At 45.9% G+C, this 26,382-nt stretch overlaps 1 protein-coding gene across 1 annotated transcript in view; it reads left to right on the top strand.

The window, feature by feature from the left end:
• Positions 1 to 26,382, top strand: part of ADAMTS17 (ADAM metallopeptidase with thrombospondin type 1 motif 17) — a 434,502-nt gene that overhangs the window by 302,167 nt on the left and 105,953 nt on the right. Inside the window, exons 14-15 of the mRNA XM_075557910.1 lie at positions 1,381 to 1,508; positions 14,120 to 14,240. Of these exons, the coding sequence (XP_075414025.1) occupies positions 1,381 to 1,508; positions 14,120 to 14,240 (249 nt within the window). The remainder of the gene's footprint in view (positions 1 to 1,380; positions 1,509 to 14,119; positions 14,241 to 26,382) is intronic.

Below are 26,382 nucleotides of genomic sequence, written 5' to 3'. Positions count from 1 at the left end.
GACATTCAAAATCCACTCATCTGTCTAGACATGTTTAGTGAGTCCTTCTGCAGCCTGATCTCATGCCTGGCGCGAGGACATGGATGAAAGTGTGATCTATCTCCGCGTCGGCCGGGCTCACTGTCCAATAGGCTTTTGCAGCTTAAAGGGGACTAAGGTCAATCTATCAGAATAGAGTCTGTTAGTTTGTTGTACTGTGGTGGTTGCATACAAGCTATGCCACTGGTACTTCATCAGGGCCATCTAGGATAGATAGGTAGGTTTCAGCAGAGCTTCCAGACTAAGACAGACCAGGAAGAAAGGCCTGGCGATATACAACCCCAACATTAGCCAATGAAAGCCCAATGGATCACAACAGAATGTTTTCCAAAATGGCGATGGAAGACGAGGCTAGATTAGAAGACTCAACAAACACCCTTGTGTGCATACCTGTAATGGGAAGATGGTACAGGGCCAGACAAGGGTTTGTTTTTATATGTGGGGTGACCAAGTGGAGTCAAAGCCAACATGGCAGCATCTGCCAACAAAAATGCATCCCTTTCAGACTCCAGTAGCCAGGACTCGTCTAAGATCTGAATGGCCGCCGGGGAGTTACTCCAACAGTTGTCGATCCACGGGCTAATGGCAAGGGGCTGTAATCTACAGAAAGATGCATATTGCGACCACTCCGGTCACTGATAACAGAGGAGAACAGCCACCAATGTGAAAGAACTTTCGCAGAAGGCCAAGTACAGGTAGAACAGCCAGGCTGATGGAGCAACCGAGTCACAGGTGCCTTCTGGGCACTGGACTGTTTCAAGGGGCACAGAAACTGCGATTTCCACCCTGCCTGTGATGTGGTGCTCGTTTGTTCTGCCCCCCTCCCCCCTGGGTCCCCTTTCTATGCTTTCACCCTGTTTGAATTCTTTCAGAACCTTCTTGCCACATTCCCCAGCTCTGAGGCTCCTACCTGGCAGCAGGGAGAGCTAAGCTTCTTAGCAAAATTCCTGAAGACCCCCTGAATCCTTTTGCTTTCCCGCTGCATCTACTGCCACCCAGGGCTGCTCCCAAACCCACCTTCAAAGTATTCCACCAAGTCAGAGGCTAGCACCGATGCTTGAGTGTTCCCCAGCCTAGAGGAAGGGGAACTGGTATATATTTGCAAAGGAGAGCAATTTGGGAGTAAACCAGGAGAAAGAAGCCCCCTGGAATCTGCCAATCTGAGCTATGTCCTTTACCTGCATGTCTGTTCCCTCTGCCACCCACTGGGTGAGCAAGGGGTGGCATACTGGTTACCTTTTATCTGGGTCCATCAGACTGCCCATCTCATACCTGCGCCTGCACCCATGTGTGACCATATCCTCACTCTCTCATAACATCCACTTACCTTTCCTTCCCCAGAGAAGCCCTGCGAACTCTACTGCTTACCTCTCGGGAAGGAGTCCCCACTGCTGGTGGCTGACAGGGTTCTGGATGGCACACCCTGCGGGCCCTACGAGACAGACCTCTGCGTGCATGGCAAGTGCCAGGTGATGTGCTCTTCCTGTGACTCACTGGGGCTTTGGGCAAGGGGGTTCCTCCCTGATGGGGAGCTCTGGTGGGCATTGTGGCCTCAGAGCCCTTTGGGGAGTGGCTCTGGTGCCCCTAGCACCGGGGTCTCTGCCCCAAGTCATGCTGAACGAGAGCGGAGGAAGTTGAAAGTAGAGGGCATGTTCTCCTCGCAAAAGAATTGATTAATTAAATTAAAGTAACTTAGATATCATGAAGGAGCCCTCGTGAGAATGTTGGGGAGGCACTGAGCTGCGAATGGCAAGGTTGGTGGTTCAAACCCAGCAACCGCTCCACAGAAAAAAGAGGCAGACCGCCTATAAGAATTTACAGTCTTAGAAACCTTAGATGGGGTTCGTATGAGTCAGAATGCCTCAATGGCAGTAAGTTTTTAGGGAAAACTTTATGGTAAAGAGAGAAAGTAGGCAGAATGTAAAGAAAGATGAAGCTGGGTTGTAGATCCTCTTGGATCTACATGATCTTGGAGAAGTGATGTTCTGCTTGCGTACAAAGGACTAGGAGAGCTCAGCAGATTCCTTTGCAGGTAAGACCCAAGAGGTGAATATTCACGGTGCTCAGGGAAATACTGTCTCCAAAACCCATCCTCATTTTGGATTCCTGGGACACATTTGAAAATTCGAAATGTCATTTCAAAAGCAAAGGGAAGTGGAGGGAGAGAGGAAGAGAAGGAAAGAGCGAAAAAGGGGAGTTGGGAGGAAGGAATGCAGGTAGAGGGGAGGGGAGGAGGGAGGAGACTCATGCTTTGCCTGCGCGTCCACTTGCATGATGAAGAGGCCCAGGGTGCCCCCCCTCCTGGCCCTCCCTGGCGGTGACTGAAGAAGCATCCTTCTGCTGACATACTGAGGCTGCATCGGCAATGTTGGGTGGCGAGTCAAGAGACTAGGGATGATGAGATACAGGAGCTACCACCCTGGATCATGTCCAAAGTGACCTGTTTCCTGAAGCCCCAGTTCAGCTAGCTTGGGCCATCCTCTTAATGGCAGACCCCTGCTTCTTGTCCTCCCTGTGCCCATAGGAAAGGAGCCCACAGAAGGTAAGAGGAGATGGTGGGCTAGCTGGCAGGCAAAGCAGAGTTGGAAGTGCCAGCAGGGCACAAGAGAGGACAGTCAGGCCTGTCTTCAGATGTTAGCTAGTACCCACTTGTCAACTATCCCTCCACTCAGGGCTGCTTCAGGGGCCTCTTGTTTTTCTTAGCAAACCCGTGTCTGCAATCCAGGCGGCCATTGATACTTCAAGGTTTCCACACCTTCCAATGTGGGCACTCCAAACCCAAGTCTACCGCTCTGTTTTAGAAAATATCACAGAGAATCCACCTCTCCCTGTAGTTGAGCCAGAGAGCAGCCCATGTGCTCAAGCTCATGTGGCCTTGGGGCCAGGTTGCTCTCTGCCTTCCTGATACCAGGAGAGTCGTGAACAGTCAGTGTGTGCCTGAATGGGCCAACGCAGAAGACATAGACGCCAGGTAACTTCCAGGATGATTCTTGAAGCAAGCTGTTCCAGACCGAATACAATCGCCATTTTCTTCAAAACCCTAATCAGCCCCAAAGTTGGATTTTTCAGGGGAAAGCTCGTCCATGTCCTGACTGCCTCGGGTCTGCCTGGTTTCATTTTCAAACAGACCTGTGTGGTAGGAAGCACATACGCCGTCCTCCCCGAGAGGGATGGAGTGACTGGTGCTGAGGACACATGGGGCTAAGTAGGGTCCTGTCGTTTGGGCAGTATGGGTACATCCTTTATTATGGTGAAAAGGGGTCACTGCTGGCCCTTCTTCCTAAACTACTGCCAACCACTAGCAGCACCTATTTCTTTCCTCAGTGACACCCCCACATGGGGCACCCTGAATGCAGTGTTCCCTTTTGGATCTTAGTGCGGCCATAACATGCCTTACATTGCTCCACTCACAACCTCCTCAGTGAAGGCACTTCCCGTGAATGGAGGCCTTTCCCCAAATCCTCGGGCCAGTGCTGTCTGTATGGCTAGCTGGACATAAGCTCAGCTTTCAGTGGTCAGAGTCCCGAGAGCGTCCACGATCTTCGCTCTGATCACATAGTGTTCAACTACAGAGCCTTTCCTGTGCTGTGAAAGAGAAGCCTATTAAACAGTGGTGAGATGCTACAGAGCAGCGGTTCTCAGCCTGTGGGTCGCAACCCCTTTGGAGGGCTCGACCGACTCTTTCACAGGGGGTGCCGTCTTCAGAACAGTAGCGAAATTTGAGTGATGAAGTAGCAGCGAAGATAATTTTATGGTTGGGGGGTCACTACCACATGAGGAAAGGGTCGTGACATTAGGAAGGTTAAAAACCACTGCTACAGGGGGTATCTTGAACAGCTCTGAGTTTATTCAAATAGCTCCCCAGGTCACCATTGAACCAGAGGCTGCTGTGTCCTTGAGTGTGATGGGAGTGACCTTGGAGCATATGTCCTCTCCCCTGATTCACCTTGATGCCTCCCCCTCCGCCAGCACCAGTGCACTCATCGGCTGGCACAATGAGCTTAAGAAGGCAGGGTGGTCCAGTGATATAATGCCCACCACCCACGAGGCAGACCCAGCTTCATTTCTTGGCTAATGCACCTAATGCAGTCACCGGCCATCTGTCAGGGAGGGTATGTTTGCCATGATGCTGACCCTGCTTCAACGGACCTCCCAGACAAGGATGACGGGGACAGAAGGCTTCTACAACTGAGCGAGTGGAAACCTTATCTGTCATAGCCGTCTGAGCCTCGCTGAGAAGTATTCAGGACCGGACAGCATATCGTCCCACTGTGCGTGGGTGAGCATGAGTTGGAGGCTGACAGGGAGACGACTAACAGCAGAGGCTGACTGCAGCAAGACTGGCAATGACCCTCACGACAGGGCCCCTAGAACACAAAGGCACAAAGAATGGCATCTTCCAGGATGCCCTAAGGAAGACTGCTCAGCCAGTCCGTGAAACCACCGCCTCCTCTGCTCCTTGTCCCTGATCTTCCCCTGGGATCCACCTCCAAGCCAGCTCCCCAGCCCTCGCAGAGGTGCCTGCACAGTCCAGGGAGGTGCAACAGCACCCTCCTGCAAGCGCCTCACAGGAGGAAAACCTGGGGAAATAGCTTGCTTTGTTAAGGAAGCTCAAAATACTCTCAGGAGTTTTCTAACACTGCTCTTTCTTAAGAGAGCTGTTTGAAAGAGTAACCTTTGCCCACTTGCAGGCACATATATTTAAAAGACATTATGATAGGCGTGACGTTTTAATTTCCTTATGCTGTTATATCACGGTACCAAAAATGTGTGCCTTTAAGTCATAGAAATTAATTTTCTTGCAGTTTAGGAAGCTAGATGTCTGAGTCCAGGGGAAAGTGCCCTGTTGGCACAGTGGTTTAAGTGGTTGGCCGCCCTCAGGAAGGTGGACCTTTCAAACCCAATGGCCAATCCGTGGGAGAAAAATGTGGCAATCTGCTTGCATCAAGATGTGTAGCCTCGGACATGCCGTGGAACGGTTCTAATCTGCCTCATGGCATCTCCATGAGTCGAACTCCACCCAGGGACAGTGGAGTTGACTATTTGGTTGACTCGAGGAAAGGCTTTCTGTCTTTCTGTTAACGCTGAGAGAAGTCCCTTGTCCCTTGTTAGTTTGGATTCCTTGGTTCCTTAGCAATCTTTTTGTGGTCTGGAGTCTTTCTTCTCCCATCTGTAGTTGCTCTCTTCCATGCCTAATCTGTTCATCTGTGCTTCAGAAATGATTGGTTTAAGACACATCCCACGCACCTTATTTACCTACAAAGGAAACTATTTCCAGTTAAGATCATAGTCAAAGTATGTTGTTGTTGTTGGGTCTTCCAGTCAATTGTCAACTCACATTGACGCATGTAACAGAATAGAAGAACTATCTCACAGGATTTTCTAGGTTATAATATTTATGTGATGTGATGTTTGTCTCTAGAGAGACATAACCAGATTGCTAATAATTATATGTATATTTATACATATAGATAGAAATATAACACCGGAAATAAACACTTACATTATAAAGCAGTACAAATGGCTCAGTGCAAGTCACTCCCGTGAGACAGTTGTGAGACACTGCCAGTCCTTCAAGTCTTGAGGGCCGCCAGGTAGTCCTTTGTAGAGCAATTCAGGTTATCCAGGCACAGGCAGCAAACAGCAAGGTGGGTCACCAACAGTCAGCCAGATGTCAGGGTCCGACAGTCCCTAGCTCAAGAGATTTAAATTCCAGTGGTGTGGCGAAGTAAGTCTTGAAGGAACCTCAAATTACAGCAACACAGCCCACAGGTTAGGTATTCCACAGGTCGTGTAGCTTGCAAATTGAGGCAAAGAACAAGCAAGGCAGCCACACACTGGTCTGATGATCAAAGAGCAAGAGACAAGAAAGGCGAGGCTCCCCGAGCCATTTATATCTTCAATTAATCCCACATGTGTTTATCCAGGTTGGCACAATAAACTAACGACCTCATGTGAGAAAATGACCATGTCATTCCTATGGGGAGCCGCTGGAGGAGTTTGAACTGCCAACCTTGCTGCTAGTAGCCTAGTGCTTAGCCATTTCACCATTAATGCTGGGTAGAGGGGTTAGTATTTACAGTAAATATTTTGGGAGGACACAGTTCAATCCATAACGCATGCTTAATGATGTTTGGCAATAAAAAGCATTGTTATTGTTAGCTTCTGAGTCCATGCTGACATGTGGTCACCCCTAATACAACATCACAAAACACTGCCTGGTTTACCAGGATGTTCGAGTTGATCCTTGCGTCTATTATGGCAATCCATTTCACCTTTGCTGGTCGTCTGATCGAAAAAACACAATGCCTTCTTCCAACAACTGGTCTTTCCTAATAACATACCTTTAAGACGAGCAAGAAAGACCATGTTCTAATGTGCCCATTTGGGAGTGTCGATTGTCAGTCTGCATTTCTGCATTGAGAAGCTCCCCTGGACTTGCTGGTATTTGAAATACTGGTGCCATAGCTTCCACTCACAAGGATCACAACAACTCACAACTGACCATAATATAACAAACAGACAGATGGCAGAATTCACACTCCCTCCTGCTGTGGAGTGGACCTCAGCTCAGGGGGACCCTATTGGTGACAGAGTGAAACTGTGCTCCCCAGGGCCGTCGCTGTTATAACCTTGTAGAAACAGGCCAGATGGGCTTCTCCCCACTGTGCTGCTGGGTGGGTTTGAACCACCAACCTTTCAGTTTGCAGTCAAGTACAGACTGTTTACATCACCCCACCATTAATGATTACTACCTTTGGCCCCCAGAAACAAAAATAAGACAGTAACTCTGATTCCCATAACTTCTGTCTTGAGCTACTGATGTGAGGTGGGTGGAGACTTGCTGACTTAAGGATGTACCTGTTGGGCTGTGAACAGATCCACACACACTTGGCTTCTCTTTAATGCTGATGCACACTAGCAACCAACATCATCTGACTTGGATAATGTTTCCTGAAGCCATAACTTCATTATGTACCCTGGCCTTGATAAATACCAAAACATAATGTATTCAGGCCTGTATCTTCAGCACAAGGATCCATCTGATTAACCTGTGAGAGCCTTTGATTGCATATGGAAAAAAGTAAAAAATATATTTTGCTTTTAGTTCTTCAGTGGATATGCAAGACAGAGCCACCCCACCCCCCTTTTTTATAAAGATCATTTTATTGGGGGCTATTGTACCTCTTATAACATCCATATACCAGTTGTATCAAGCATATTTATACATATGTTGCCATCATTATTTTCTAAACATTTACTTTCTATTTGAGCCCTTAGTATCAGCTCCTCTTTTTCCCCCTTCCTCACCTACTCCCACCCTCGTGACCCCTGGATAAATTATAAATTATTATCATTTTCATATCTTACATCGATCACTATCTTCCTTCCCCCATGATTTCTGGTGTTCGTCCCCCTCCCAGGGTGGGGGAAGGGGTGGTAGTTATGTGTCAATCATTGCGATCGGTTCCTCCTTCCTCCTGTCTTCTCCCCACCTTACTCCTACTCTCTTGGTATCGCTACTTTCATTTTTGATGCTGAGGGGTTTATCTGACCTGGGTCCCATGTGTCCCAAGTTCTTATCTTTACCAGTGCGCATGCTCCAGTCTAGCCCAAAGCGAAAGGCAGGTCTGGGCTCATGATAGTGGGGGGTGAGGACGCCTCAAGGAACCAGAGGAATCGTGTGTGTTTCATCGGTGCTGTACTGCACCCTGGTTGATTCATCCCTTCCTGTGACCCTTCTGTGAGGGAATGTCCTATTGTCTACAGATGGTTTGGGGGTCTCTGCTCCAACCCCCTTCATTCTCAACAATGTTTTTTGTTTGTTTGTTTGGGGTCTTTTGATGTCTGTTTCCCGATCCTGTCAACGCCTCATGATGGCACAGGCTGGTGTGCTTCTTCCATGTGGACTTGTTGTTTCTCCGCTAGATGGCCACTCATTTAACTTCATAGAGCTCATTTCAACAGACTGTTTTTATTATCATCTTATTTATTGGCTTCCCATTTTCTGTGGCAAAACCCAATAAGAATTTGGGAGAACTGAGACCTCACTTTTATTCTTAGGCGAGCTCCTGTTGGTGGATGGCATCGAGTCAGCCCCTCGACAAAGGAATGAAACACTGACCAATCTCATACCCTCCCCATGATCAGCTGCAAATGAGACCATTGTACTCCATATGGTTTGTATCAGCTGATTTTAGGGATCAAATCACTGCTGAAATCTGTTGAGAATCTTACTGGCATCACTGACAGATGAGTGATGATTGTGCTTGAGATACTTGGGCTAGGAATAAAACCTGGATCTCCTAGTGGAAGGTAAGACTTGTACTTGGAGGCAATACCGCCCTCAGGGTACTCCTGGCTAAAGAAGGAATAATAGGCACATAGGAAAAGGTTCCAAACTTTCATATTTGGGCTTCTGATTGTCCAAAACTAACAGCCATTGAGTCAATTCTGACTCTGAGAGACCCTATAGAGCAGAGTAGAGCTGCCTCTGTGGCTTTTCAAGGCTGTAAATCTTTGTAGAGTAAAAAGCCTCATCCTTCTTCTGAGGAGTCACTAGTGGTTTTGAACTGCTGACCTTGTGGTTGGCAACTACCTTTTTGTATTTCAGGCCCTATAGCTGACACTACGGAATAGAATCCCCTGGTGGCATAGTGGGTTACAAGCTGTACTGCAAACTACAAGGTCAACAATGCAAAACCACCAGCTGCTCCTCAGGGGAAAATTGAGAGATGATCTGCACTATAAAGATTTAAAGCCTCAAGAAGATTTAAAACCACTCAGTGGCAGGGAGTTTTTGTCTTGTCTTGTTTTTGTAGCTGACATCCCTATCTTGTGTGTTGTTGATACTGAGCTCTTCTTAATAATGATGCTTGAAATCCTGCAACCCCTATATCTGACTAAATCTCTACAGAAGTCTCTAAATTGGAGGTATCGTTGTGGGATTGAAGCCAAGAAAGCCAGAACTGTAACAACGGGATTCTTAGTACAAAGAAATGAAAAGAAGACGGCTTCCTTAGGGAAACTTCCAAGGGTACAAGTGAGGAGCTGACTAAACACATCGAGATAGGTCACGACTGGGGGCTCCAGGCACACCCGCCATACCACAGCAAGACTCTGAAGGCAGGAAGTGAGAGAATTCTGCAATTTCGAGTAGCCTCTAATTCAGGTGTCCTCAAACTACGGCCCGCGGGCCCGCCAAGGACATTTATCTGACCCGCCAGGTGTTTTTGCCCCATTTGTTTTTTTACTTCAAAATAAGATATGTGCAGTGTGCGTAGGAATTTGTTCATAATTTGGGGCTGTTTTTTTTTTAATTGCAGTCTGAGGGACAGTGAACTGACCCCCTGTTTAAAAAGTGTGAGGACCCCTGCTCTAGTTGCCCAGAATCAAAGCCTTCCCCACAACAAACGCCATCTCAATGCAGATCTCAAATGGAGATTTTTCATAGTCAGCCTCTTTCTTTCTTTCTTTCTTTCTTTCTTTCTTTCTTTCTTTCTTTCTTTCTTTCTTTCTTTCTTTCTTTCTTTCTGCTTCTCATTCTTAAACATAAATAGTTAACTGGACATCACCAGCCATTTGAAGAAAGGCAGCCCCAAAGACAAGAAAAGTCAAGAAAAACTAACTTGGAAGAGAATGGAGATCATTTTAGTATTCTAGGTCCAGAATGCACGCGTGATTGCGAGTTTGGTTGTACCTAGAATGCTAAGGTAAACTAATATTGAGGTACATAAAAACTCAAATGCCTTTTATTGTTGTATGCATCAGTTTTGGGGGAGGGGGATGTAGTTTAGCAAAACAGGACTGGAATCAAGAAGTAAAAAGCCTTCAGTGGAAATTAAAACAAGAAAGCAGAGGTTCCTTCCAACCAAAGAAATTAAATGCTGCGGAAGTTGGATAATAACTATTAAGTTGAAGGGGGAAAGTGACTCTTCTCCCAACCAGGAGAAACAAACAAACAAACCTAACAAGCTGTACAATAAAGTTCTAGTTCAAAATGACAAAAACTATAGCAAATTAGGGGAGGGGCCACTGCCAGTGGGAGATGCCATCGAGTGCAGTATAGAGAATGCTTTCAGAAAAGCAAAATGTCCCAATTTCTCCAGGGCCCAGCTCGACTAGAGGCAATATGGTATGTTGGAGGGGAGACAGAGAGGGATCAGTTACACATACTAATGTGGAAACCTAGCATCCAAGGGGAAGGACAATGAACAGCCATGAGGGGATTGGTCTAAACACAGCAGAAAGCACACAAGGTGGGGTTTTATTTATTACTCAGCAAGTACTGAGTCCATTCCACATGGTTATCATGACAAGTGCTTGGTGCTCAGTGGCAGGCAGGAGGGAGGGGCTCTGGCCCCCTTATGAAAAATCAGCCAGTGCAAACCCTGCCGAGCACAGTTCTGACCTGTCACACATGCGTCACCCTGAGTTGGAATTGAGGTGATGGCAACTGGAAAGTCCATCTGTCCATTTGTTCTGTGGTGGCCTGCGGGTTGCTGGGATGCTGGAAGCTATTCCACCAGTATTTCAAGTTCCAGCAGGGTCAGCTTCATAGACAGGTTTCAGAGTTGCTTCCAGACTAAGAGAAGAAAGGCTTGGCCAACCACTTGCAAAAGTTACCCAGTGGAAACCCGGCAGATCACGGAAGACCGTTGCGTCCAATGTAGTACTGAAAGATGAAGCCCAAAGTTGGGAGGCATTCAAAACACGCCGTGACAATAATGGGCTGAAGCACACCAATGGTCATAAAGATGCCCCGGGAGGAGGCTACGTTTTGTCCTGTTGTACATGGGGTCCCATGAACCTGAGCCAACTCAACAATAGTAGCGTCTGACACTCGGATCAACATCTCTAGCCAAAGAACCCTTTGCCCCCACTGTCAGCTCCCCACACCTGTGTCTGTGGTGAACTCTGCCACTGAGCCGTCACACACCAGGAGGCCGTCAGTTGGACAGGGCCCTGCCACCACAGACGAGAACTTCCCAGGCTTGTTTTACTAGCTCCGAAGTGGGTAATGGGAGTTCCTAGTATTTGTGGAAATGTAGTTGCCAGGGATCACGAGGATAATGTGGAATGACTTTAGAGAGTTTAGTGCTTGGAGTTTCCTGAGGTTTGCTCGACTGGTTCTCTTGGAAAAGCAGCCTTTATAAATACAACTTTTTAAGTTCTAGCAGTCAGAAGGAATGGCTTGAATTGAATCCTATTGTAGCTTCCATTTGGAAACAAACACAAAGCAATCCCAGCCGCTGCCAAGCACATTCTATGGTGCTTGCGTTGACTGTAGTGGAGGAAAGGAAGAAAATGCCCTTCTTAGCAGATTTATTGGGCTAGTGCCCTTCTGCTCACAGACTAGTTTTCAGATTTGTTCTGCCCTGGAAGCTTCTGTTCGTGTATCCAGCCTTCAGACCAGAGGGAGCCTAAAATAGCACCAAGTCGAGCGGGCAGCACCGACAACTGTCCCAGTACTAGTTCTTCCCAAGAACGAATTTCAAAGGCAGTCCGCTGGCCGTTCCTGTAAATCCGACCCGAGAAGGCCTCCTGAGATGGTAGTGCGGTTAAGTGCTTTGTGCTGCCTTCCCCCAGGAAGACGCGTCCCCTGCAGTCAATCCTCCTGAACCTGGCTCCACACATCTCCCACCATGAGGGAGTGTGGAAGGAAGCGTCTTGCCCATTTCTCCCTCCCTATCTTCTTTCTTTTTGAAGGGAAGGGAGTCTGCAAAAGGGAAAGGAACTGAGGACAACATTCTGTGCTCAAGATGCTCTGGACCCTAAGGTTCTCCCCGTCCTGGGGAAGGGAGCTGCCTTCCCACCCCCTCCCCATCCCACTAGCTGTCACCCGCTCTAGGAATGGAGCCTGAGGACTGAGATCTCAAACTAGGGGGTATGTGCCTTTGACAGCCACCTTGGATTGAGACCAATATTTCCCCCTTCAGAATGGGAACACGGAGGCTTACAGCTGAGTCTGTAATTCTATCCGGGCCTCTGCCTGGCAACTCCAATCTAAAACATACTATTTGGGAGGAGAAGCTGGCTGCTGACTTACTGGCGTAACCCAATCCTAGTCATGAGGCCAGCTAGCAGCAGTTTGAAGTCAGGTCTGAGCATATGTTTGCTCTTGGAAATGAAGTTCTAGCAAACCAGATTTTTTTTCTTTAATTAGAACAAAATGCTGGGTAGGGTAAGAGAAGGAAATCACAAGGCAGTTTTCCACTGCACTCAGTTGGCCTCTGGCAATTCAGCAAGTCTCTAGAAAGACCCAGCATCCTTGTCTCAGTCTTCTGGATGAGGCGGGATCAAGTATAACCTTTGTGCTTAAGTTCAAGTGAGGATCGGATGGCAATTCAGCACAGTGTCTGGTAGACTGCCAGGCCTGCAGTTGAAGGTGTTCGATTTGATGAGATCTGTGTCCTGATAGTGCGGCCCCACTGAGGCTGTGATTGGTTTGCACAAGCATGACAAATCCTCAGGAACACACTGGTTTCTTCAGGAATCCCCACCTCCAGCGATCTTTTCCAGCCACGAGCCTTATCGCTGCTTTGCCATCCTGTTCCATATCCCTCCAGAAATCCAGAGCCTACGACGGTTCTTGTTCAAGGGTTACAGAGAATGGAAGCAACATGGGTCGCCCCCCCAGGGGGAGCTTCATCTAAGGGCCTTTCTTTTAGGGCATGGCACATCACCTACAGCAAACAAAGTCTGAAAGTCCAGAATAAAACTTCTTGACTCTGAATTACCAATCACTTCCTCCAAGATGATGGTGATCAGACAGTGTGTTCATTTCCCAACGAATCACTGGCTCACCAGCGCATGAGGTCTGACATTATTGAGCTTCTGAGAGAAAGGAATTACTGACAAGAACATTTCCCTGTTGGATTTGCCTATAAGCAATATGCTTGGAAATGAGGCAAGGGCTACCTACTGGCAGCCTCGGCGTGCTAACATACCAGCAAGCAGCAGATCTCTTGAGGGATGTCCGGTCCTTGCTGGCCTCTGCCTGACTTTGGCTTGGTCCCTTGTGATGGTGGGGTGGGGGCGGGGGTGGACTCTATAACCATTGCATCTTCCTCAGCTTTAACTGGACTCACAGCCATCGAGTCAATGCAAATGTATAGAGACTCTATATAGGATTTCTAAGGCTGTAAATCTTTATGATGACTGGTTCGTTTCATCTTTCTCCTAAGGATTAGCTGGTGGGTTTAAACCATCTACCTTGTGGGTAGCAGTCAGCATGTTCCTGACAGGGTTCCTAAACTCTGGTAGAGGTTTTATTGGCTCCATGCAGCTTGATTTGGAAAACAGATCTGCTCTCCAGCAAGTGAGAGACGTCTTCTTGATATTATGTTGTAGGTGTGATGGGGAGAATCGGGGGTGGGGGGGACAGAGGGGGGAGGACAGAAGGACCGGCCTCTGCTGTGTTGGGTCACCATTCTGATGCCCGGAGCTTGCCTGGCAGTGCAGGGTCTAGAGAGGGCTTTTGTTTAGATCTTTCTTCAGTGTCCCTTTTTTCTTTCCCACAAAGATTCTCTTTGGGGAAACTCTGTGGAAGAATAGAGGTCTCCTTATCTGGAAGGCATCGCAAAATCCTCCTCCAAGGGCCTCCTTTGTCTTGCTCTCCTGAAATCCCCAAGACAACCGTCCGAGGTGACAAGGCAGCCATGCCCTGCCCCCTGCTGCTAAGTGACTTCTTGGTTTGGAAATTGAGGTTTCAGATGTGTGCTTTCCTCCCCAGACTGAATCAACCAGATACTAGGTGCCCTTTTGAGATTCTAGGGTGGATCCTCCTCACGTGTCTTCCCCCCGGGTAGCGTAGTGAGCGTTCTCTTCGTCTCTGTACTCTCAACATCAACATCGTTGCATCACACAGCCCAGCACTCCTTTGGAAGAGATGTTATCCTCTCAGAAAGACGACCTTGGACTCCCGTGTCTGCTGAGCAGAGTTGAGCGAGTGAGCCAGTCCAGGACTCAGGGGCAGAGACTGAGCCACCGGGGCTCTGGAGGTCTGGGATTACATCCTCTGAAAAGCCCTGAGTCAGCAGCACAGAATAACAGACCCTCCCATCCTCTCATTGTTTAGAAAATAGGCTGTGATGGCATCATTGGGTCGGCGGCCAAAGAAGACCGATGTGGGATCTGCAGCGGGGACGGGAAGACGTGCCGCGTAGTGAAGGGGGACTTCAACCACACCCAGGGCTCTGGTAAGTATTAGCCAGTGGGGCTCAGTGACATGGCCAACACCGCCAGATCCTCCACCCAGCAATCAGGTGCGCCCTGGGGTGTTCCCTGCATTCCTCAGTGAGAAATGCTTCCGTTAATGATTCTGAAAGGCAGTGAAGGACATTTTGGCACAAATCGTGTCTTTATTTGAAGCTTCTAGAAGCGGGTCGTTTGCCTGCCCTCAATGGCAAGCTCCTAACCACCTTGAGGAAGTAGTTGCCCAGACCCAGTGTGTTCCCATGATGCCTCTCAGCTTCATATCCCCTGTACTCCGATGTACCCCAAGAGCAGGTGACAACTCCATTGCCACCAGACCGCCTCGACGGTTTCGCATTTCCTAGAATACAAGTATGGTATTAGCTACATGTATCTATAAAATGTACATGGAGCTCTGTGTTCTGGGAAGCTGGGTTGTTCCTACCCACTGGGCCTCCAGGGTAGCAGAGTCTCCTAATTCCAAATGTAAAAATCCCCTAAACAGCCTCTTCGGGGACTTTATTAACTGAAGTTCCTAAGCCTTCGCCTTCCTGCTTGCTTTGTCCAGAGGAAGGAAATGGCTTTCTGCCTTGGGGGAAACCAACATGTGATGTCCAAAGAGGCATCTATAATTGACACTTAGGGAGGCACGAGGCAGGCAGTGCACTAGGAGGAGTGCTGTTCCTTGCCTCGAGCCCCACGTTGGGCGCCAATGTAGTGTTCAGTGACCATGCAGGGCAGAAGTGAAGACACGGACACGGGAAATGTGGTTTAGCACCAGCAAAGGGCTTGCACCTCTGTGCTGGGTGTAGCCCAGGTGGTTGTCCTGCGCCGTCTTTTATTTTCTCAGCTAGCCACGGCATGGGTTAGTAAGCACGTAGGCACTTTATCAAAGTCAACAAAGAATGAGGGAGCAGACTAAGCACTGGGTTCTCATAACAAACTGCCTTCTCAGGAGACTCAAGGGATTTGTCCTGGGGAAGGAGCACAGAGTCCTCAACAGGTCCTACTCCCAGGATTGAATCCAAGCTAGTTGCAGCCCGGGTGCCCAGATCTTCTCTCGGATGCAGGGGATGTCTGGTATCCATGGAAACAGTCCACCGCCCTCAGTCTCTGCTAACTCCTTCGGGTCCAACAGGGTACTCTCCTCGGAGACCTCATGGATGTTCAGTTACCCTGCCTCAACCCAAGAGCTAATAGCACAAACCTCAGCACTATCCTTGTCCCCAGTCTGAACAGGCAACTTATGCCCCTATTCCCAGGTGCCCTTGAGCACAGGGTGAATGGAGATTGGCGCCTATTCCAAGGGTTCAGCTGATGTCCCAAGATGGGGCCATGTAGTGAGCAAATTATAACCACGCAGACTTTCAGCATGCAGTATTCTCCACCAATTGTGCTTTTGTGATAACCCGATTCTCTTTCTTTGGAATACCAAAATCGTGATCATTTTTCCCATAGTTTTTCAGTTGAGTCCCACCAAATATGAGTACAGAATATGGCTATGTTTCCAGGCAATGAAGAGAAATCGTGTATGCCTCCTTTCTCTATTTGGATGAGACCTGGTAACCCAGGGGCAGGACAGCCTACTGCATCAACATTCTGCAGGATGTTGGAAAAGGGAAACCAGAGGCAAATACAAAAAGGCAAAGCATTAAGCTGCAGCAGGACTTCACAAGAAGGGCTGAGTTAGCAATTTTAAAGGCAAGTGGGAGACTCGGTGTCTGCCTTCTGAGATGACCGCTCTATGAGCTGTGCTGTCCTGGACAGGAAGCACTTGCCAACAGAGTATTTATACATTTTAATTAATTAAAATTAAGCAAAATTAGAAATTCGGGTCTGCCTCGTGGGCCACGTTTCAAGTGCTCAGAGGCCGCAGGGGGAGCGTGGCAGCAGTGCAGAGAAAGAGCACTTCTGTCATCAGAGAAAGCTCGATTGGGCTGTGCTGCTTTTGTCAATTCTGCCCTTGTTTTACGTATTCTGTGTTATTTTCTCTGTGGTTAGTGCATGCCGCAATGCACATCAGAGAGAAGCCTCTGCAGTTGGCACAGGCCTACCATTTGCCATTGATTCACAAAGCAAACATTAGAACTTTAAATAGTGCTGAAATCCAGTAAAGAGAGGCAGGTAGGATATAGCCATAGGCTATTTATTGTCCAGAACACAGAGGAAGGCTACACACACACACACACACACACACACACACACACACACACACACACACCTCTGAAAGCTGCCACCTTGTCGACAGAGCAGGTCACTGGGTGCAAACCCAGATCCAGGCAGAAGCTTCATCCATCTGCTGCCGTTTGGTTGGGCATGAGTCGATCCACATGTGGTCTACAGTGACACCCTCCTTTTTTCTTCATTCTTCCTTTCCTAGTCGGGTCCATTCTCTGTATAGGGCTTGGTAGGTGGTGTGGACTATACAGACTTCTGCCTGGAGAGAGCAGACATGCTCATCTGCAATGTTCAATCCCCCATGGAAGGACAGATAAATGGGGTGTCTTTCCCTCACCTCTGACCTCCTGACCTGTGGCTTAGCATACTTCAAACTCCTTTGGCAAAGAGACTTTAGCAAGCCTCAGAGAGTAGCATCCCACCCAGACCCACTGCCATTGAGCTGATTCCCTCTCGTAGGGACTATCTAGGATTTTTGAGGCTATAAATCTTTATGGGAACAGACAAGTCTATCTTTCTCCTGAGAAGTAACTGATGCGTTAGAATTATTGACCTGTCAACCAAGACTGCCTTAATGGTCTGTCATTATGAGTAGTTGACAAATTTGAAGGATATACTTTTTCAAATCTTCATGGCTAGGGAATGTCTGTTAGCAGAAACTCATTTAAATATGGATTCTGTTGATTTAAAGTATGTATGTGTTCTGTCTCACACAACAATCTCTACTTTTTCATCAAGGCCGTAATTCAGGTAGAAATGCCTATCTAGGATAGAGTTTTTCAATGTGTACACGTAACAACGTTCTTTCAAGGATGTTAATAAATGCCCGAAGGTGTTAAAGGCTCATCTTAAAACAAGCAGCTATTTAAGTGAGGTGTCAGTCAAATCCACACAGGAGTGTACCTGCCTGTGTGACCCAAGGATTGTAGATCATAAAAACCCAAAACCAGGGAAAGAAACTGTATTAGAGCTTAATATCTGAGCACCCAGTTTTCAGAAGCCTATGGATGACAGAAAAATCCTCAAACCCCTTTGAGGAGACCCCGTGTGGATGAAGCCTCTGGTGAGTTCCTTCAGACCATTGGTTGACCAGCGATGTGAATATGCCTGCTGTCAGAGAGAGTGTGTTGAAACGTGGATTATTGCCGATAACCAAACTGGCTGCCACTGTGGATTCAACTCATCGTGACCCTACTGGAGTGGGCAGAACTGCCCCCTGGGGGTTTCTGACACTGCAACTCTTTAGAGGAGTAGAAAGCCTCCTCTTTCTTCTGCAGAGAGGCTGTTGGTTTCACACTGCTGACCCCACATTTAGCAGCCCAGGGCACGCCCACCATGCCACCACGGTTCTTATCTTCATGCAGATGTATTTTATCATTTATTTTCCTTTTGACCCATGTTAAATTTGTTCTAGTTTTTTATTTTCTTCTTTCTTTTGGACAGAAGGTTTTCTGTTTTGTTTTGTTGTCAGGTTGTTTTTGTTGTTGCTATTTTGTATGATTTTCTTCCTATGAAATCCAAGATAGGTAAATCTATAGAGACAGTAACTAGATCAATAGTTTCTTTGGATTGATTATAGTACTGGAGGTTGGAGGAAACTGAGGCGAGTGTAATGAGTACAAGGATGAAGAAAGTGTTCTAAAATTGTGGTGACGACGGCAAACTCTTTAATACAGTTAACCCATTTAATTGTATATGTGAATTATTGCCAATAAAATGGTTAAAATTAAATAAATAAATGGCCAAAGGGCATGCTGCTTGGCTGTAATCTTAACACAAAGGCACTCAATTCCAGCTCTGTGAGTCATGTGGGCGATGATAGGTTTTATCTCCTGCAAATAAGTGCAGAGAGGTGCCAGTTACTCTGTGGGTTGGGAAGACGGCTACTCTCTCAGGCCCAGTACCTGCTTCTGCTTCTGCTTCTCTGCCATTTCTTAGATGTCAGAACTGTCTTCTGAACCCAGGTGCTTCACTGTGCGGGGATCTCAAAGTTTAAGGACTTGCTCCACTCCTGGATCTGGCTGGTAGTAGGACACCCCATTCTGTTTCTGAGAGGGTTTATTTTATACACAGCAGGATGCCAAGCACAATGGCTCTTGTTAACAAGCCCTCACAACTGAATCCTATCAGTGTCTTTTCCAACCTCCTACCCAAGCCCATCTGGAAAAGGTTGTGTGATAGGAGTAACAGAAACTCCGGCTAGAAGAGCCACAGGAAATAATTTGCTGCCCTAAAGTGTTCAGTGTTCATTTGTACAAGAATGAGTCACCAACTGCATACCTACCCTGTTTTCATTAAATACACACCTGTAATAATGGACCAATTGAGTGCATATACATAGAGGTATTGGCAAATAACCACACACAAGTCCATTCCTCAGTAAAGACTTACCATATATACTCGAGTATTAGCCAAGTTTCTCAGCACATTTCTAATGCAGTTTTTTGTGTGGTAAATTAGGTGCCTCGTCTGTTATTTGAGTCAGCTTATACACCAGTATATACAGTATTTAGCATGACTAGGGATCAGAATTAAGTGTTAACTGCATCCCAGTAGCTCACAGTAGAGGGGGGGAGAACAGGTAAATAGATAACATGAGTCTCAAGTGAGTTTGGCATGGGAGGGGTAGTTCTACCTGGGATGTTGGGAGGCACAGCAGAATCTTGGTGGGGTAGCTCATTCAGATGTTATGTGGAAGCCGAAGTTGGGGAAAGGTATTCCAGGCAGAAGGAAAACCATCTTCTTATGAGACCCAGTGTACACTTTATATAATGTGCCCAGGTAGTGACACCAAGTGCAACTGTGTACCTGTGCTCATCCTGTCACTTTAGACAGGAGGACACCTTCCTTCCCAGCTCAAAGTACTGGGGAGAGGAGAGTCTTATCACCTTGAAGGGTGAATATCAAAGAGCAGTATCAGGCTAAAAAGATCAAAGAAGATGCAATGCAGGGGCTTTGTCCGATTTTCTGGAATCCGGATCCCTGCCATTTCTTGGTGCTCTTATCGAAGTATCTGGTCAGAGATTCCTGAGCTCACTGAACGAGAAACCTGAGATGTCCCTTCTCATGTCTGGCGGTTCCAGTGCTGGATGCAGAGAAGCAGTCACCTGAATGTGAGCTGCTTGTTATCCTCTAGACTGCTGCCTCCCAAACTAGAACAAAGGAGGTCCTGGCAGCTCTTCTCTAAAAGCCATCAACTTGAACTACCTCTCGCTACTTTTTTGACAGGTGGGGTTTTAAAAGGTTAAGTCTGATTTAGTTGAAAGAGTGAAGTTAGTTGAACTTGGGAATTTTATAGTTCCTCTTATGATGCTTTCAAACCATTCATTCAATGTTCATCTTAATAGTATTGCCTTTATTCCAGCCTGCTTCACAGATAATAGGTCAGATTCCAGGTACCCATGGACAGCCACATACCTAGAGTGAGGTTTCCCCACCCAGAACCAAGCAAGATACTTTTTATGCTTTGTTCTTAAATAACCTGATCAAGCAATCATCTCTTTTTAAAAATTGTTTTATTAGGGGTTCATACAACTCTTATCACAGTCCATCCATACATCCATTGTGTAAAACACATTTATACATTCATAACCATCATCATTCTCAAAACATTTGCTCTTCACGTAAGCCCCTGGCATCAGATGCTCTTTTTCCCCGTTCTGTCCCCGCTCCTCTCCCTCATGGACCCTTGATCATTTATAAATTATTTTGTCATATCTTGCCCTGTCCAGCGTCTCCCTTCGCCCATTTTTCTGTTGTCCATCCCCCAGGGAAGAGGTCACATATAGATCCTTTTAATCAGTTCCCCCTTTCCAACCCACTCTCCCTCTGCTCTCCCAGTATCGCCACTCACACCACTTGTCCTGAGGGGATCATCCGCCCTGGATTCCCTGTGTTTCCAGTTCCTATCAGTAGCAGTGTACATCATCTGGCCTAGCCAGACTTGCAAGGTAGAATTCGGATCATGATAGTGGGGGGCAGAGGAAGCATTTAGGAACTAGAGGAAAGTGGTATGTTTCATCGTTGCTACATCTGGCTTGTCTCCTCCCTGAGACCCCTCTGCAAGGGGATCTCCAGTGGCCTACAAATGGGCTTTGGGTCTCCACTTCGCACTCTCCCCCACATTCACTATGGTAAGATTGTTTTGTTCTTTGATGCCTGATGCCTGATCCCTTCGGCACCTCATAATCACACAGGCTGGTGTGCTTCTTCCATATGGACTTTGTTGCTTCTGAGCTAGATGGCTGCTTGTTTATCTTCAAGCCTTTAAGACCCCAGACGCTCTATCTTTTGATAGCCGGGCACCATCAGCTTTCTTCACCACAATTGATTATGCACCTATTTGTCTTCAGTGAGCGTATCATGGAGGTGAGCACACAATGATGATTTTTTTGTTCTTTGATGCTTGATAACTGATCCCTTTGCCAGCTCATGATCACACAGGCTGGTGTGCTTCTTCTATGTGGCCTTTGTTGCTTCTGAGCTAGATAGCCGCTTGTTTATCTTCAAGCTTTAAAACCACAGATGCTATATCTTTTGATAGCTGGGCACCATCAGCTTTCTTCACCACATTTGCTTATTCAACCACTTGGTCTTCAGCGATTGTGTCGGGAAGGTGAGATTCATAGAATGCCAATTTAATAGAAGAAAGTATTCTTGCATTGAGGGAGTACTTGAGTGGAGACCCAATGTCTTTCTGCTACCTTAATACTAACCCTATAAATATATGCACATAGATCTATTTCCCCATCCTCATATATAAATGTATTTGTATATGTACATGTCTTTATCTAGACCTCTATAAATTCCCTTTGCCTCCAAGCTCTTTCCTCTATTTCCCTTGATTTTCCTCCTGTCCCACTATCATGTTCAGTCCCCACCAGGGTTTCAGCAGTTCCTCTTTGTTACATTACCCTTGATTATGCCCTTCCAGGCCTCCCACACCCTCCTCATCACCAATTTGGATCACTTGTTGTTCCCTTGTCCTTGGGTTGGTTAACACCACTTCTTTCCCCCCACCTCCCCCTCTCCCGTGTCCTCCCAGAACTGTCAGTCCCATTGTTTTCTCCTCTAGATTGTTCATCCAGCCTATCTTGTTTAGACAGACCTATGGAGATAATAACATGCACAAAAACAAGACAGAGCAAAACCAAGCAACAACCTACAACAAAATAACAAACCAATGACAAAAACAAAAAGAACAAAACACAATAAGAAAGAAAAGCTTTTAGTTAATTCAAGGATCGTTTGTTGGCCTTTAGGAGTGTTTTCCCACCCAGTGTGTTGGGGTACCATGGCCTAGCCCTAAAGTCCACCTTCAGCATTCCCCGGGGACCTCACCGCTCTATTCTCTTGCTGTCCTGTTGCGCCCCCTTAGTGTTTTGCCTCAGTGTGGCTGGATCAGATCAGGTGTTGTCCCTTGCAGGGCCATGGGTCAGTGAGGGGCATCATGTCTCATAGTGGGGCTGGCCATGTGGTCCTCTCTGTGGACTGGCTGCTCTAATTGGGGTCATCGTCCTCAATGCCTGGTGGGCCACTCTCTCCCAACTCCCCCTTCATCTGCTCCCGTGTGCTCCGATCAGATATGTCCCTCTCCTGGAGCTGCAGATTCAATGCTGTCTTTTGAAATAAATTCTTCTGGGAGGAGGGCCAGGTGTCCACTTAGTATTTGGGACTGGGGCCAGCCCTCTAGACCTCTTCACTGGTTCATTACCCCCACGCTGGCATGTTGCATTTATATCTTGGAGCACTGGGTTAAAGTCTGGTCCCTCTTTCCCTATGGAGATATAAACAATACCCTTCCCTTGGGTGGGTTAGTGCCCTGTGCCCCCACTACCCTTTTCTTTTTTATTATTTTTTTCCTTTACCCACCTCCTTTTTAGTTGTGTACCATGTGTATCCCTGTATTTGATCTGGTCCCTGCCATATTACCTGGCCAGAGAAGGCAGTGTAGTCTATCTCTTTTGAGGAGGCATACCTCTATCTATTCAAGATTAACTTTTAATGCGCCCACCCTATGCCAGATCCTGTTTGCAGGTTTTTAAGAGTAGAAACAGATCCATTGTTGGGTGATGTTGACTCACAATGGCATCTCTTTACATTATTTACACTATGTCAGTTCTCTAAATGTAGATGAAAATCAGCTACAATGTGTTTTCTCTCCCAGTCAAGAATAATCTGTATGAAGGTGTCCACGTGTGAAGGCAAAGGCTGTTCTCAAGTGTTTCTCATGTAAGACATCTGGATATTATGTGTTGCTTTTGTAGTGACCTGCTTGATGTGGGATTCTTGGCAGCTTCTATGTCTGAATGTTTTCTGGTGAACATGTTCTGCATCGAGTTCATGAAAATGGATTGTGCATGAAGCCCTGGGTAAACACAAAGATCATCTAATGCTTGCTTATCATTGACATTCCAGACCATTTGCCAAGGGAAAAAACTATAGTGGGCGGGTGGGGGGGAGTCTATTCTAAAGCTATAAAAGATGAACAGCCATGGGACTGAGAGTCTTCAAGATACAGAAGCATGAGAAAATACATGAGCAATGGAGTCATAGAAAATTCAACTTTGTCTATCATTTGATGGGGGGAGATGATATTACACAGTTTTTATCACTGAATATTTTTTCTACCATTCACGTACTTGCTTTTCACCTCATTTTAAAAATGCTGGGATAACTTACATGTCTTTAAAATAGAGAGTTAGCAGTTGAAAAGTTAGTTCAAAAGTCAAGCTTCATATTATTTTAAGAGGCATAGCTCACCTCTATAAGTAGCTAGCAACCTAAAACATCGTATTAAAGAATACATTTCCAGAGCAGACTTGAATTACTTTTCATAGGAATTAGAACTTAGACATAACACAATAAAAGGACAGTGTTCCTGTCAACTTCCCAAGCAGGGAGCTCATTTCACATAAACCTAGGAATAAGCTTTATGGGCAAACAGAAGATGGAAATATTCTTATAAATAACTGTTTCAGAAACAGGAAAAATAAGTTTACCCTAAATGTTTTTTGTAAGTGAGTCAATTTTAAGACATTGTATAAGTTAATTCTTTAAAAAGTCAATGTTTTAAATTTTCTATTTTATTTTGATAAAAATATGTACAATAAACTCTACTCCCATTTCAGACATCATAATCAGTGATATTATTATATTTGTCACACCATGTCAACATTATCATTATTTCTGTTCTAGTTGTTTGGCTGCTATTTATTTTATCTCCCTGCCCCGCAATGCTTTAAATTTTTTAAATAGCTGTTGACCTTTTAATATCTTGAATATGTGTGTGTGTGTGTGTGTACAGCATGAATATATATATATCCACGTGCCCACATACATACATACATATACCTACACATACACATATGTATATTGTATATATACATGTATATGTGTATACATATGTATATGCATGCAATATAAGTATATGCTAAAGAAATGCAATACTTAGGTTGACAGTATTTACCTTTTTAGTTAAACTTCTACTTAGTTTAAAGGTGACTTCTAGGGATAGTTTCAGTTCAGAACAGGATCATAGCTTCAAGAGATCCAATAGATGTGGCTTCCTTTTTTTTCAACGTGTCTCATAATTTTGGAGAAAGGGCTCGGTACCCACATCCAGGGTTTTGTCTATACTCTATCATGCCACCTACAGCCTCGATGGTTTTCTTCCAGAGGTTGATGCTATTATAAACACAAAGGAAAATTGTGACCTCCAAATCATCTAAAGTCAAGTCTGTTTGGGAAATTTGAACAAAAACGATTTGATAGTAATGTGCTGCGGTCATGAACTTGTCAGGGGGCTTGAGGAGGCTTTAATGGCAGCACGGCCGTGAAGCTTCTTTCCTCTGCTGCGGATATTTTCTTCTAGAACAGTGGCAACGACTTTCAATTGTCTTCCTGACTTCCTCACGTAGCCAGATTCTTTCCTACCTGCTAGCTTTCTCTTGCACAGACTGGAATGGAACGTTATTCAAAAATCAAGGTCTTAATATTTGCAAGTTTTCAGAGAGTAACTGCTCCCTTTTCGTCATATTGATGTCCAGTCAATACAGTGTCTGACCTCTACTCGGTGGACATGTGGTCTGACGGATAGCAAGGCTCTCTCAGACTGGGTGGTGGGGTTCGTTCATTCTTCACAGCTGCCCAGGAAGGGCATTGATCACTAGGTTAGAGTTGTTGTTGTTGTTGTTGTTGTTGTTGTTAAGTGCTGTCAAGTCAGTTCCAACTCATGTAGACCCATGTATAACAGCGTGAGCACTGCTTGGTTTGGTGGCATCCTTACAGTTGTGCTGATGCAGAAACTCATCAATGCAGGCACCATGTAGATCCATCTTGTCGAAGGCCTTCCTCTTTATACTCCTCACTCCGTCACATGCATGACATCCGTCTCCAGGACTGGTCTCTGGTGACAACATATTCAAAGCGTGTGAGATGATGTCTTGGCATCCTTGCCTCTAAGGAAGACTTCTTCCAAGACACATGTATTTGTTCTTTTTTTTTCATTTCCTTTATTTAAATGTGAATACTTTACACATAAGAACCAGGTATAGAAAATAAGGTAAGAAATAACTTTATCCCAATGGTTTTAAATTATACATACATGTATTTGGGGGTTTTTTGGAGGTCAGATGACAAAGTTTTAATCATTTGAGTCAGATTCATCATTTTAACCTATGATAGTTGTCTCTCCATTACTGATAACAGGCTATTCCCACCCCTCAATTATGGTTGGAGGGAAATCACTGTGCAGATTCTGCAAATGTATACAGGAGTCCACTGTCATCCACAGCGTGCTGCACACCAGGATCGCACAATTTAAACTGATCTCATAGATAAGTCATCGGATAACAGTGACCAGGCCACATGAGCTCTCTTTGTGCCCTTTCTGCAACATGTTTACTTGTGTTACATTGACTATGCAGAGGCATTTGACTCTGGGATCATGAAAAACTATGCAATGCATAGAGAAAAATGGAAATTCTGAATATCGTTTTTTAGGGGCTCATACAACTCTGATCACAATGCACACATGCATCCATTGTGTAAAGCACATTGGTACATTCATTGCCCTCATCATTCTCAGAACATTTGCCCTTAAGTGGGTCAACATCTCGCACTCCCCCCTCATTCACAATGATATGAATTTTTGTTCTTTGGTGCTTGATACCTGGTCCCTTCGACCCCTTGTGATCACACAGGCTGGTGTGCTTCTTCCCTGTGGTCTCTGTTGCTTCTGAGCTAGATGGCTGCTTGTTTACCTTCAAGTTTTTAAGACCCTAACGCTATATCTTTCTATAGCCAGGCTGCATCAGTTTTCTTCACTACATTTGCTTATATACCCACTTTGTCTTCAGCGATCGTGCTGGGAAGATGAGCATCATGGAATGCCAATTTAATAGAACAAAGTGTTCTTGCATTGAGCAAGTACTTGAGTGGAGGCCCAGTGTCCATCTGCTACCTAATTACTAAACCTATGAATATATTCACATAGATCTATTCCCCCATCCTCATAAATATATTTATATATGTGCATGCCTTTATTTAGACCTCTATAAATGCCCTTTGCCTCCTAGCTCTTTCCTCTGTTTCCTTTGACTTTCCTCTTGTCCCACTAATCATGTTCAGCCTTCATTTGGGTTATAGCAATTCCTCTCAGTTGCATTACCCTTGATCACCCCCTACCTGCCTTCCTACACCCTCCTCACCTCTTATTTGAATCACTTGTTTTTCCCTTGACCCTGGGTTTGCTAACACCACTTCCGTTCCCCCCACCGCCCCTCTCCCATGTCCCCCAGAACTATCGGTCTGCTGTTTTCTCCTCCAGATTGTTCATCCAACCTATCTTATTTAGACAGACCTGCAGAGATATTAACATACACAAAATCAAGATAGAGCAAAACTAAGTAACAAAAGAAAATAAACCAACAACCAAAAGCCAATGACAAAGCAAAACAAAAACCACAA

This window comes from Tenrec ecaudatus, chromosome 9 (genome assembly GCF_050624435.1).
Source record: "Tenrec ecaudatus isolate mTenEca1 chromosome 9, mTenEca1.hap1, whole genome shotgun sequence".
NCBI classification, from domain to species: Eukaryota; Metazoa; Chordata; class Mammalia; order Afrosoricida; family Tenrecidae; genus Tenrec; species Tenrec ecaudatus.
Note: the sequence above shows the minus strand (reverse complement) of the source record. Positions and strands in the feature narration are given on the sequence as shown.